At 38.1% G+C, this 15,227-nt stretch overlaps 1 protein-coding gene and 1 pseudogene across 4 annotated transcripts in view; both read left to right on the forward strand.

Annotated features, from left to right (window-relative positions):
* Positions 1–15,227, forward strand: part of LOC115218234 (dual specificity protein phosphatase 23) — an 82,073-nt gene that overhangs the window by 37,880 nt on the left and 28,966 nt on the right. For all 4 annotated transcript variants that reach the window (XM_029787956.2, XM_029787958.2, XM_029787957.2 and 1 more), the window contains one exon: positions 782–888. In XM_029787956.2, coding sequence (XP_029643816.1) covers positions 782–888 — 107 coding nt within the window. The remainder of the gene's footprint in view (positions 1–781; positions 889–15,227) is intronic.
* Positions 6,113–6,210, forward strand: LOC115218693 (annotated as a pseudogene).

Consider the following 15,227-nt stretch of genomic DNA (forward strand, 5'->3'; position numbering starts at 1 on the left):
AGTGACATGTAAAAGGCACCCAGCACACTCGTTTAAGTGGTTGGCATCAGGAAGGGCATTGAGCCATAGAAACCATGCCGCAACAGGCAGTTGGAGTCTGGACAGCTCCCGGCTAACCTGCTCCTTGTCAAACTGTCCAACTCATGTCACCATGGAAAGTGGACATTAAACAGTGATGATCATGATGGTGAATTGATGATCAAATACTCTCAGTATTAACTTGAAGGTAGCCGAGATATGTAGATTTTGGTAAGATACTTAATCATATCTCTCTCAACTTATACCGTTCCTGATGCTGATATTAATTTATTTCTAACCTGGATAACTTTCTCACAAATTAGTTTACTGATTTCTATATCAGAACAAATATTTTCAACTTCTCTCAGCAGGTCCAAGAGTTTTCATCACTGAGGAGACCAAATTAAGTTGAAACCCCATGTTGTTTAGTGATCCATCAACATTCTGAGCAAGCCTTGTTTTATTTTTTTTCAATCATAAGTCTCTTTCACATTTGTATATTTTAATACATTACAAATTTTATATCTATCAGTATTTGAACTTAATAGTGTTTTAAGTTTGTATATTAATTTAAAACTATCTGTAACCTATAGACCCTCAGATCCAATAACGTGACCTTTCCTCTGTAAAGTCACAAAAGAACATTAGAAATCAATAAACCCCAACATGAATAATTTGAAAGATTTTACTGAGGAAAACAAACATTTCAAATTTTAAAACTACTGGTTCACAGATATTTTTAGTGCTTATTATTTTTTTCCAGATAAATTAGTTTGGTCTCAAATTAAGATAAAAGACTTCTCACCTCCAACTCTTCAACAAGTCGATGAATTCCTGAAAGTTGTTGAAAAAGCTCGTTCTGAAAATTCGGTAAGTAAATCAGTTTTTGTTAAATGTTTTATTTAGAAAACTAACAAGAGACTAATATTTTATAATGGCAAATTAATATTATTTTGGAGATTCTCAGATGTAAATCTCATTTCGACTTTTATGCTGATTCATTTATAAACACTTCTCATTATCCCATGAAATACTGACAATATCCATAAATCTAAAGTTGGTAACATACAAACGAACACACACACACATTTAATGATATAGTCTGCCAATGATAATACATTGTGATTTGCTGTTTCATATCCCAGGATGTTAGTTAATCATCAGATGGCAAAAATATCATTGACAAATATCATTTGTTCCACGTAAAGTTTCTGGTATTGCATTATGTGTTATAGCATAAGGAGCATAACTCATTACATTCAGTTGGGTTCATTAGCTGTCAGTATGGGGGCGTTCGATAGTGCAGAGATATGCAATCTTGATCTGTATATCTAAGACAACTTAAAAAAGAAATTCACCGTGGTAGATGGCAGTTCATATAGAAATGATGGTTTAGCTATATCCCAGCATGGTGATGGACACACGTTAGATACATTTGCAAAAGACTTCACTAACATTGGCTTAAAAATAACTATCATCACTGTCTAAGTATCCGAAATATTTTTAGATGTTACTCTCAACCACAAACAAATACAAACCTAATGAAAAGCTCACATATTAACACCGAAACCTGCCAATCATCCATAGTTTTCAAAAATCTGATTAAGAAGAATCTCTCTTTTGTCATTGAATAGAGAAATCATTGACAATGAGATTCCACACTACAATAATGTATTACAAAATAGCAGATTGCAGAATATTATTCTGTATAACCCTCATCCTCCAACAGTAAGAGATGACATAATATTACTTAGTTCTCACTTCTCTCCTCCTTGAAGATTTAATCTAACATTACTAAAACCTTCCTAGCCTTTAATAGTAAGCGTTTTCCCATTTATCCACAGATGTACAAAACTATTCAATAGAAATAACATTAAACTGGGTTACAGCTGTGCCACTATATAAAAAAGTTATTAACAAACTGACTAAATTAATTGAAGCTAATTATCATCACACTTTGCTGCTAAATCACTATGTAATAATACACTCATTGATTCTTTCAGGATTCCATCTTATTAACATCTGTTACTCTATAAAGTGTTCATTAAATTTAATCAGTCCAAGGGAATTAACTGACTATAATAACGTTATGCTCCTCACCATGTTTTCAGACCCAAAATATGAAACTAGAAAACTTTGCAGGAAAAAGATAACAATTCATGTATGTTGTTGACATTCACACAAGAGGTTTTATTTCCATTTTCCAAAGATTATGTAGCATGCTGGGATATGAAATTGTAAATCACAATGTATTATCACTAACATGCTCTATCGTTAAATATATTTCACTCTATTCTATGCATTAAGTTCTCTGATTTTGTTTGTGTAAACTTCTATAATCTATTATATGATTTGGTTTTGATTTTTAAATGAGGTCTTTGTAGATTTTGCTCACATCCCATTATGTACTTCACTTTCTGTGGACAAACATACATGGCTACATGGTCTCTGGAGAGATCCTAACTAGGATTAAAACCAGGTTAAGCCAATCTCCATTTTCTGTCCATTGGTAGATAGAAAAGTGACATTTGTTTATATTTGTCTAAGTGTATTTACTTACACATCACAACAATGGAGGAAATTCTTATACTGCTTATGAAGGAATTCCTTGAAACATGTCTCAAAGATATATCTATATCATTGTCACCATTTTATGCCCATTTTCCATGCTAACAAGACGAGGACAATTTGACAGGTTTCAACAGGTCAGAGGAACACTTCTTGCTCCAAAATCCTATTTTTGCCATGGTTTCTATGACTGGTTGTCCTTCTTATCACCAACCACTTTTTAAAGTGGAATTGAGTATGTTTTTTTTAGTGTGGCACCCACACTAGAGAGGTTGCCTTGCCATCAGCAGCACAAAAGAAACCTCTGAAACCCTGCTTTGTCCCTGCTTTAATCAATTACCAAACACCTACAGAGTGTATTGAGTGCTTTTTGTGGCACTGACTCTGTTGGGGTTGCATTGCCGCTTGCAAAGTAAAAGAGATCTGTTCCTCCCTTCCATGATGGAAAGATGAGATTTATTGTGAGAGGATGGTAATGGAGAGAATAACAGAGGGATCGGAATTGGAGTGGGATTGAAAATGACAGAAGAAGGAAGAAGAGGGAGTAGTGTCAAGAATTTATGTGAAGGGGGGGAAGGAAGGAGAATGTTGGAGTGGGTAGTGTAGGGGGATCCAGTGATAGGGTGGGTCCATCTACCATGCCAACTTGGGTTGGACAGTTTATTAGGGTCTGAGACAGTTCTTGGAGTTATGCAGCCTTTTGTTAGGGAAGGGGGGTAACATCATCATCATCATCACAATCATTTAATGTCCATTTTCCATGCTGGGTTGGATGCTTTGAGAGGGTCTGGTGAGCCACAGGGCCACATCAAGTTCAAAGTGTCAGCTTTGGTATGGTTTCTATGACTGGATGTCATTCCTAACACCAAATATAATGGAAGGGAAAGTGGGGAATAGTGTCAAGAGGTTAATGAGAGTAAGAGTGGTGGTGAGGAGGATGGAAGAGGTGAGGTGAGGACTAAGGAGATGCAGTTCTGCCCTTTGTTATATAGGGGTGGGTAGAGTGATGCAGAAGAGAGATAAGATGATGAAGAAGGGCCAGGGTTATATCCTTGAAGCAACATGTCCAAAGGGGCATGGTGACTGGAGAACCAGGAATGGTGGATAAAGGGTACAGAAGTGCCATCCCTCTCCACTCAAGTATCCTGATTTGGAAGGAAAGAGGAAGGAGTGGGTGGAGGTATAGGGAAGAGAAGAATTCAAGATGCATGCATTGAGTACTTTCCTCTCAGTTACGGGTGTCATGTATTGGTGAGTAGAGAAGATGAAAAGGGAGATGAAAGGGTACAGAATAGGCACAGTGGTTAGGAAAATAACTGGTGGGGAGATGTAAGTATATAAAATGGGCAACAGATAAGGGGAATGCATACACAAAACAATAAACAAGAAAGAGGTGTGTGCACCAAGCTGGAGCAAGAGATCAGGCCTTCAGATCCCTAGTTAACATGGTCTTTAGTCATTTCCTTCATCAGATGTAACATCTTCACATCATTTCTCACCACATCATCCTCAGTCGCTCCTTTCTACCATTCTCTTTGAGTGCTCAACATTTGTTACACACACATCATCCTCCATCCTCATCACATACCCACACCAGCCCTCCCTCTCTTACTATATCCAATGTCTCTTTTACCCAATTTGTCTTTCTCTTCATTTATACTTTGTATTTCATTCACACTGACTTGATGTCTTCAGGGAAGCTCACTCGCCTCATTTCTTTTTAGCCTTTGCATGTCTTTTGCACTCGAGCTGCATGTCTCACTGCATTGCAGCATTACACTTCAAATACAAACATCATACAATCTGCCGTTCGTCTTAACAAATAAACATTTCTTTGCCAGCAGAGATAATAGCATCCTAAATTTTTTCCAATGTGTTCCTATTTTTAGTTAGCATAACTTCAGAACAAACCCCACACTGCTAGTTTGGTCACTGAAGTCGTATAAAGTTATCAACTTCATTGAAGCCATCTGGGCATTTGAAAGAATCTATTTCCTAAGCACTCTTAGGGCTTACTGCCCTGCTGCATCTGCCACACCTTAAATTTACCTCCTTTGTTTGCCTGACTTTGATTGCAGCACAGCTGTTTGTGTGTGTGTGTGTGTGTGTGTGTGTGTGTGTGTATATGTGTGTGTGTCATCATCATCATCGTCTAACGTCCGTTTTCCGTGCTAGCACGGGCTGGACGGTTCGACTGGGGTCTGAGAAGCCAGGAAGCTGCACCAGGCTCCAATCTAATTTGGCTGTGTTTCTACAGCTGGATGCCCTTCCTAACACCAACCACTCCATGAGTGTAGTGGGTGCTTTTACGTGCCACCGGCACAGGTGCCATATATATATACATATATATATATATATATATATATATATATATATATATATGCATGTGTATATATATATATATATATATATATATATATATATATATTATATATATATATATGCATGTGTGTGTGTGTCAATATCTATACACCCATACATGTACATAATCACATGTTCATGGTAGTCTGATGATGGCTTAGCAACATGTTTAAGAAGCCCCTTGTGTATATGTAGATATCTATGTATGTGTGTCTTTGTGTTTGTCCCCACCAGCGCTTGACAACTGGCATTGGTTTGTTTACATCCCTGTAACTTGGTGGTTTGGCAAAAGAGACTGTTAGAAAAAGTACCAGGCTTAAGTAAAAGAAATTAGTTCTGCGATCAACTCGTTTGACTGAAATCCTTCAAGGCATTGCTCTAGCATGGTCACAGTCCAATGACTACTCGAAATGAGGAGTAGATAGACAGCCGACAACTGATGAAGGCTCCTTTCTCTCTGTTTACTTGTCCTGTTCTCCATTTGTTTTCTCGTTGTTTATGTATTTAACCTGTTTGTTTACGTATTTCATGTTGTTCGAACCGTTGGTGATGTCCTGTACCCATATATATACATACAGCAATCCCTCGCCATATCATGGTTCACTTATTGCAGTTTATTATTTAAGCTTTTATTGATTCCTCCATGGTGCTGTTTTGCATTTATAATAAAATAAATATATACAAATTATAAAAATAATTTTTTTAAATATACAGTACTGTTTCTACTTGGCAGATTTTCACCTATCGCAGGGGGTTTGGAACATAATATCTGCGATAGTTGATGGACTACTGTATATGTATGTATGTGTATATATATATATATAAAGTGCCAGTGTTTATCTGTTTGTCTTGAAACAGTGTTGCCATTTCTCATGACATCTTGACCAAATTTGTTGGGAGATCTAGATGGAACCCAGAATGTGTGAATAAAACCATCTGTGGCCCTAAATTTCCTTGAGGTAAATCAGGGATGAGTCAAGTAAAGAGAGGTAGAGAGATTGAAAGTTGTAATGGGATTAATGGTTGGGTAGGAGTGTTAGTATTAGTTGTGAGGTATAAAAACATTGTTTGTTTGATCTCTGTTTTTCCTTGCTCACATGCAAACATTCTCTCTCTCTCTCTCTCTCTCTCTCTCTCTCTCTCATATATGTGTGTGAGTGTGTGTGTGTGCAAAAAATAAGAAATGGTTAGCAGCTCCATTGACAAAGATGGAAGTGATCATTATATATATATTGGGTCAACCCATAAATAATGTAGTTTTTTCAATTGCATGAGCTAAAAGTTGATGGGGGAACAGGATAAACTACCTGCATCAACTTACTATAAAAGCAGGTAGTAATTTTACCTTGTTCTTATTCTTAGTGCAAGTTTTGAAGAGTGTAGTTCCATTTTAACAGTTATTTTTTCAAAGCTATAATGGAAGTGACAAAGGAGCATATTCAGCATATTTTGCTTTATGAGTTCAATAAAGGCAACAACGGAAAGTGTGGGGAATATTAATGCAGTATATGGGGATCGGACAATAAACATAAGCCAGTGTCAATGGTGGTTCCAGAAATTGTGAGCTAGGAACTACAGCCTAGAAGACGAGTCACATCCTGGAAGATCTGTAGAACTTGACAAGGACATCCTGCAAACCCTGGTGGAACAAAATCCCATTGTAACTGTTGGGGAACTAGCAGAGTAGCTTGGATTTGGTCATTCAACCATTCACCAACACCTGCGTGCCATTGGAAAAGTCAGAAAATTGGGTCAGTGGGTTCCTCGCAAAATTTCCGAGTCTAATCATGTGCAGAGAGTGAACGTGTGCTCTTCCTTGCTGTCACATTTTTGGACTGAATAGTGACTGGTGATGAGAAATGGGTTCTCTATAAAAATGTCAGGTGCTGAAGACAGTGGGTAGAGAAAGGAGAAACACTGGCATCTCAGGCTAAAGAAGGTCTTCACCCATGTAAGGTGTTGTTATCTGTTTGGTGAGATATGAAAGGTTTAGTTCACTTTGAACTTTTAAATCCAAACCAAATTATAACAAAGGGGATCTACTGTGAGCAGCTTAAGTCAGTGCTAGAAGGAAAATGACCATCTTTGGTTTCAAGGCGAAAGGTGTTCTTCCATCAGGATAATGCTTGACCACATAGAGCAAGAATAACATTCCAAAAGCTGGAGCAGTTTTGAATGGGAAACGATGCCCCACCCATCTATTCGCCGGACATTGCCCCATCCAATTACCATTTATTCTACAGTCTTCAAAATCATTTGGACGGAAAAAATATGAATTCTGTTGATGAGGTCAGAACTGTACTGGAGGAGTATTTTTTGTCATGGACAAGTGAATTTTGGAAGAGGAGCCTTGCAAGTCTACCAGACAGATGGAAGGTCATTGTAGGGAATGAAGGAGAGTATATTTTAGACTAAAAAAGAACTTTGGTTATCTTAATTTTGAAAAAATATGAGAAGTATAAAAAGAAAACACATTTTTTATGGGATAACCCAGTTTGTGTGTGTGTGTGCATGGCTTAGTGATTAGTGTGTGTTCTGCTCACAATCCTAAGGCCACGATTTCGATTCCTGGCAGTGTGTTGTATCCTTGAACAAGTTACTTTACTTTATGTTGCTCCAGTCCACTCAGCTGGCAAAAATGAGTAGTGTCTGTAATTCTAAAGGGTCGGCTTTGTCACATTCTGTGTCATACTGAACCTCCCTGAGAACTACGTTAAGGGTACACATGTCTGTGGAATGCTCATCCATGTTAATTTCACAAGCAGGCTGTTCCTTAGATTGGATCAACTGGAACCCTCATTGTCATAACCAATGGAATGCCATATAAATATATCTATACATATATATCTTAAGACTTCTCTATAGCTTACAGGGCCATCATCTTCCCTCTGCAAATAATTGGTGTTTTCACTCTCCTCAGCTGGCTGCCTTCATTTGGGTTTTCACCATCCATGTCACTGTTATGCAAGTAAATTATTTTAGAGTTTCTGTTCCCCTGGATAGGTCACCAGCTACCATTGCAGAGTTCCCTCATCATCATCATCATTTAGCCCTTTAGCATTCATATTATTCTGTCAAACATAATGTTTATTTATTCAAATTGGTTTGAATTAATCATGGATTATTTCACTACTTCTAGATTTCAGTGATGTAATTGTATATTTTTAGAATGATATTATATAGTAAATATGAGAGGCCAAATTTTGGTCATTTTGAACATAAAGCATGTAGAATATTTGGGCTTGATATGGCCAGTTTAAATGGTAAGGGGTTAACATCCATCTTCCATTCTGGCATGAGTTGGACAGTTTGACAGGAACTAGCAAGCCAGGGGTGTGCAGTGTCTGCTTTGGCTGTGCTTGGAATTTCAGTTACTGATCTATGTAAATAAGTATGGTTTTTTAGCTGACTAAAATAAAGCATAATGTTATGTCAGGTATTCAATTGAAACCAATAGATAGATATTGTTTCAGAAACTTCTTTAATATTTACTTTTTCAGTATATTCCCTTTTAAAATTATTTGAATTGGTGTTGTCCCTTTTCATTGGTCCTATCAAAAAAGTCGTCTCTGTGCACGCTACATGTCAGTGGAATATCATTGAGACAAATAGAGAAGTTTAAATATTTTGGGGCCGTATTCATGAGTGATGCAAAGCAAGAGTTTGGATACAATGTTAGGATTGCAGGTGCTGACCAAGAAATGCACCAATTTCAGCATTTGACCCTCAAAAGAGAAGGGATTGGTAAAAAATGTGAAAGTTGCTCTCTTTAATTTGGCTTTTATGCCTGTCCTCATCTCTGGTCCTGACTGTTGGGGAATGGCCAAAAGAGTGAAACAATACAAATACAGGTAGCTGGAATTGGATCCTCTGAAGAATCTCTGGACTAATGCTACTTGACAGGGTGTATAATTCAGAGATCAGGGTTCCCTCCAGCTCCAGCGCATTGAGAGGTCACAGGGATTAGAGTGTCTCAGCTTGAAGAATCCATCTGAGTCAATTTGCAGGAGACGTTAGAGTAGAGTAAGAATGAGATAATTGGATAATATCCAGCAGAAAAAGTATAATGATGGTTGTTTTTGTTAGGATGATTCTACTGAGGAGGTGCTTGAGGGCTCTGCCCCTACGACTCTCCCAGTAATAATAAGTGGAAAAGATGGATGGGTGTCATCCCACCCAGTCACTCAGATTTGTTGAATCAAGTGTTTCCTTTTTGGTTTTCACCATTATCTTCTTCACAGTCGTCATCATCATCATTGAGACAGCTATTAGACTTTTAAATTATTTTTCTCCTTTCTAGAATTTTAAACAATATTGTAGCTGTGGCCAGTGCCCCCTGACTGGCTCCTGTGCCAGTGGCACGTAAAAAGCACCATCTGAAAATGGTCGATGCCAGTACCCCTTGACTGGCACATAAAAAGCACCCACTACACTCTCGGAGTGGTTGGCATTAGGAAGCGCATCCAGCTGTAGAAACATTGCCAGATCAGATTGGAGCCTGGTGCAGCCACTGGCTCTCCACACCTCAGTCAAACCATCCAACCCATGCCAGCATGGAAAACGGATGTTAAATGATGATGATTGTATTTTCCTTCTATTTTTAAAAAGTTTTGTGCAATATTTTGTTGTTTGTAATTTTGACTGTATGATGACCATGTCACATATATTTTTTAGTTTTAATGTATGTACAACCATTGATAAGATGTTAAAAGTACATTGAAATGGTCATTTGTGCTGTCAAACATCTTCTGTATGTGTGTGCGTACACTGGGTGAAGTAAAAGAAAAAAAGACAGATATACAGAATAGGGCCTTAACATAAAAATGAAGTTTTTCTTAAGGATGTGTTAAGAAACTCTCAAGAGAGCTGAACATCAAAGGGGCTTCAGAGAGGAATCCCCACCCCTCAGGTAAGTGTTTTGGCTCTTCACTCCTTACACTCTAAAGGAGCAAGGCTGTATCCAGTCATGTCCCCTGGGTACCTTTCTGCTGACATTTTTTAGCCACTTGGATATCAAAGACTTCTTGTGCATTTAATATGCTTGGAGATTTCATCTAGTTGGAACTCCTCTCCATTGACTCAGTTTTCAAATTTCATTTAAAGAACATTGGTTGTCATGGTAGCAACCAACATTATTTCTTCTTCAAGAAAGAGTTTCTTATCACATCCTTAGAATACATGACTCAAAGAAAGTAAACTTTTTTTATGACCAGAATTTGTATGAAAAGAAGAGAAAGAGGAAAGAACGAGCATTACAAATAGACATAACCAAACAGGATAGCAAACCTGGTATAACCAAACCCTTAAGGTTTCACATAGCTTCTGAGGTGATCTTAGTGTTTTTAGCTTTGGTTGGAAGCTACTAAAAATAAATGTTGCAGAACTGGACATTAACAAAAAATTTTAAAAGAATAAAAACTAGGAGGGAACACAATAATGAGTGAGTAGTGTTTTGACTCTGACAGAATTAAGTAATGAAAATATTCTTGCTAATCAAATGGGAGAAGGGTGTTAACGAGGAAGTTAATTTGAGGAGAGAAAATAAATATGGAGAAACCTTTCGACCAAGAGAAAAGGATTGAGCAAAGAAGACAAATGATTTGGCTGTGGAAGTTGAAAAGACAGAAAAATGAAGCAAAGCAGGAAGTGAAGGGAGAAGTGAGCTGCATTCTGGGAAGGGAACTAACAACAGCAGAGAGAATGGAAGAGAAAGATGAAAATGAAGATAGGGAGAGAAATAGAAGACGACAGAAAAAAAAAATGGGCTCACTGATAAACTGAACAAATGGAAATTTGAGAGACAAGAAGTAACTGCATACATTAGCAATGCAGGTACAGCACCAACTTTCCTGGCGCTCGTCATCCAGAACCATTATTTACAAATAGGAACTTCAGATTCTCGTGGCTGCAAGATTAGTCTACTCTTACCTGGCACAGACTAGTTCCTTGCCCAGAACAGTATTGGGATCTGTATTTCATTTCATTTGATATTTGTTTAATTTAGAGTGTGTTGATCCAAGTGACTATCCTTGGTTTGGAAAAATCAGTAATCTGGAAAGATTTTAGGAAAATTGATGCAAAACTTTGTATGAGTCAAAGTAAATGAAGATGAAGCTAGACATTACATGCATACACTTGCATATATATATGCATGTATATGTATATATGTGTGTATGTTATAGTAAAGATTTCCAGTTCTTATCTTTAATGTTGTTCCATGGTAAAGGTTGTTTAAAGCAGAACATTGGAATATACATCGTGACAAGCAGAGTAGTACCTTGGATGTTAGGCGTTGAGCTAATATTGTCTTTTTCTCCCCACATAAATATTTCTCATTATCCTGCACACATAAGTGAAAGCAGGGTATTGTAATCACTCGATAAATATTTAATTACTACTCACAGTGTTAAATACAACAATAACTTTGCTATTGTTATGTTTCCTGATGGTTTCTGAGTAATTTACTAATAATTTTAATGAAGTGTTTTTGTTTTAGTTAATTATCTTTTTAAAAAATGTGACATAGGTTTTGGGGGGTGTTTAAAATGTAAAGAATGTGAAAGGAAGAAGTTCACTCATCACTTGGTTTTTAGGCTCAGTACCATTGTGCAGCACCTTGCACAAGTGATTCCAAGATAGCCTTGGGCCAGCCAAAACCTTGGGAGTAAATTTGACGGATGATAACTGAAAGAAGCCTGTCCTGTATGTCTTTACATTGTGTGCTAATTACAAGGATACTTAATTGGCCACTGATGTTTACTGTTCTTTAAAGATGGTCTCTGAAGATTTCAGAGACAGATAGTAAATGGTGATGGTGTTGGTGGTGATGATGATGGTGGTTAGTTACAATCCATGAATAAAATATGACAGAATCTAATCCATTCCTCATCCTTCAATTTCCTCCAAATTTGATTTTCTTCTCTGACAATAAATGTGAAGATTTTACCATTTAATGAAACAGTAAAACAGTTTAGGAATGATTGTATTTCGGTTGAGTCCATAATAAGGACTTTCTCTCTCTCACACTGGTTGTTGTCCATTTCTTGTCTTTGGTTCTTTCTCCAGGAATATTTGTCATTCTTTTCCTGTGAAGTGTGTGGTTTAGGAAGTTCATTTTGTAACTATGTGGTTCCTGGTTCAATCTCACTGCTTGGTATCCAAGACAAATGTCTTGTATAACCCTTGTTGTCCAATATCTTCTGAGTGGAAATTGGTGGAGAGGAAACTGTGCTGAAACCCAGTGTGTGTGTGTGTCCAATCATGTCTGTCTCTGTGTCATGTCTGTATTTATGTTTATACTGCATAACAAAAAAAGAACTTTGTTTTTTTGTTGTGTTCTTTTATATTCTCTAACTTAGAGATTTGACAAACAGGACTTGATAAAATAAGCACCAAATTGAAAAGAAATGCTGGTCAGTGTAATTGAGTCAACCCTTGATGGCACTGCCCCAACTCGGCCACATTTGAATGACTAAAATCCATGAACGAACCCCCCACACATATACATCCTTTTATGTGTGCTTTTCATGCTGGCATGGGTTGGCCAGGTCATCACAATCTGAAATAGTCCTTTTTTCAGAGTTAAGTTCCCAGGCTCCTTAAACAAGTCAGCTGACCACATGTCACTCCTATATTTTATTATTGGCTTGGTTCCTATGACTGGATGCCTTTCCTGATGTCAACTATTTTAAAGAGTATATTGGGGACGTTTCATGATTGCACCAGCACCAGATAGGTTACCATGTCCTCAACAAGACTAAAGGGATCTTCACAACTCTGTGTTGTCTTGGATCATTCACCGACCATTTTGAAATGTTTCCTTATCATGGCACTGGTGTCAGTGAGGATGCTTTGTTTCCTCTGAGACAAGAGTCAACACTATTTTTCAATGTGTTTATTCACTGAAGCTGACATGTCTGAGCAAGTGAATAGAAGAGAGAGGGGAGGAGTGTGTTTGTGATGTTGATGATGATGATGATGATGAAAGAAATATAATGGTGATTGAAAGTTGATGGTAGAAAGAACAGGATTAGAGGAGAATGAAGGATAGTAATAGCAGTGAATATGGGATGTCAATTGTAAGAGACTCGGGAGAGGAAGTGATGACTGTCAGTACAGAAATGCTGATGGGAGGGTATAGCAACAGCCCTCCTTAGTTTCTATGGCAGAATAACACAGCAAACAGAAGAGAGAGTCAATGATGGGATGTGGGATTGAGAGGTAGAGTAGTGGGCACACTCGAAATAGTTTCTTTTAAATGCTTGGATGACTCACTAGAAGAAGCTGGTAAGTTTTGTTACCTAGGAGATTGGGAAGGGTGGTGGTTGCTTTGAAAGCATAATAGCCAGTGAGAATGTTCAGGGAGTTACTCTTTCTGTTGGCAACAAAGATCTTTTCCCTTAGAGTAAAGGACAGATTGTATCACACTTGTATTAGAACTACAATGCTGCATGATTGTGATAGATGGCCCTTGAATGTAAAAGACTTGAGAGGATTGGAAAGAAATGAAGTGAGCGTGTTCTGTTGGATGTGTAATGGAAGTGTGCATGAACGACATAGGACAAATGTGCAAGAAAGAAGACTGCATTGGTATGGATATGTGGATGAATGAGGACGGCTGTATAAAGAAGGGGCAGTCATTAAATGTGGCTGAAATGTTGCAGAAAAAGGGAGACCCCAAAAGACCTGGTCACAAAGTGGTGAGGGCTGACCTTAGGACCTTGAACTTCATAGAGGAGATGTCAAAAGAGGATGACTAGCAATATGCTGTTCTTGAGAAGACTTAGCCACCTTGATGAAACTGGGTTCTGGTAAAGCCACGTGTATGCACAACTGGGTCCTTTTCCCAATTTCCTTCCCCTTCAAGACACCCATCATCTCCCTAACTTCAGTTCTTCCTTCTTACCATTTACTTTTCTTACTACCCAGAACCATTTCACTTGTTATCCATCCTTCATTCATTAATATTGTCATCTTCACCTCCACCTCCCAACGTGTCACCTCATTATCTCTCCTCTCCTCTCCATCACCATATGTCTCACCCTCCTCATACACTCCACCTACCTTCCTCTCTTTTCCATTCCCTCCTGTAATTTACCCAAACATCATCTCATCTCTCTTTCATCTTTCTCCTCTCTATCATCTTTTCTATTCTGTTACACTGCGCTATCAGACATCTACTCCCTCCTCACATTCCTATCCCTCTCGTACCCTGATGGTCCACCCTGACCCTTCATCACCACTATGTTTATCAGTCCCCAGCACCACCCAACCACTCCCATCCTCTCTTCTAAAATATGAGTCAAGTCATCCAGCTCTTCTTCAGCAAGAAGCAATTTCTACTCAGGCCCTTTCCCTCATATTTTATCCCTCTTTACTCTTCGTATAAAGTTGACCCCTCAGGATTCATAGTCTTGCAAGCTGCATGGGGATCTCACATGTGCTGGTGGCATAAAAAAAAAGGCCCCCAGCATACACAGTAAAAAGGAAGGGCATCCAGCTGTGGAAACCATGCCAAAATGGACGGTGGAGCAAAATGCAGTCCTCGGGCTCATCACATCCCCCCAAACTGTTCAACCCTTGCCAATAAGGAGCACGGATGTTAAGGATGAGACCTATGTATATATGTGTGTGTGTGTGTACACATGTAATGTATATATGTAGACAAACTGTTGCATTCATGATCACAAGATCATGGTTTCAATTCCTAGACCGGGTGGTGCGTTGGCACCACCCGGTCTAGGAATTGAAACAAAATTGAGCAAAACACTTCATCTCACATTGCTTTGCAATCACTTTGACACCTGACGTGTCGTACACCGTGCACCTGTTCACGTAATGTCGATTTGACAGACAGAGTGAGCTGACGGACAGTTGATCGCTCTGCACAAAACGTTTCTGCAGATTGTTCAGTAAGGATTTGTAGAACTGTCTTTCTTGGATTACGAGAGACTGTCATATCTCTCTATCCATCTCTCTCTCTATCTATCTATCTATCTCTATCTATATATATGTGTGTGTGTGTTTATATATACATGTATATATATATATATATATATATATATACACACACATACAGATATGCTGATGCAAAGAGGAAAAATAGAACTCAAAATATGAGTATATGTATAGTTTTATTAATCTTTAGCAGAAGCAACAAAGTGATATATAAGGGTTGAGAGATTCATACATTGGCACTTACCAAAGTTGATAAGTGCCAATGCACGGAATTCTCGGCCCTTGAGTCACTCTGTTGCTTCTGCTAAAGATTAATATATATA

Source organism: Octopus sinensis, linkage group LG13, assembly GCF_006345805.1.
Source record: "Octopus sinensis linkage group LG13, ASM634580v1, whole genome shotgun sequence".
In the NCBI taxonomy this organism is placed as follows: domain Eukaryota; kingdom Metazoa; phylum Mollusca; class Cephalopoda; order Octopoda; family Octopodidae; genus Octopus; species Octopus sinensis.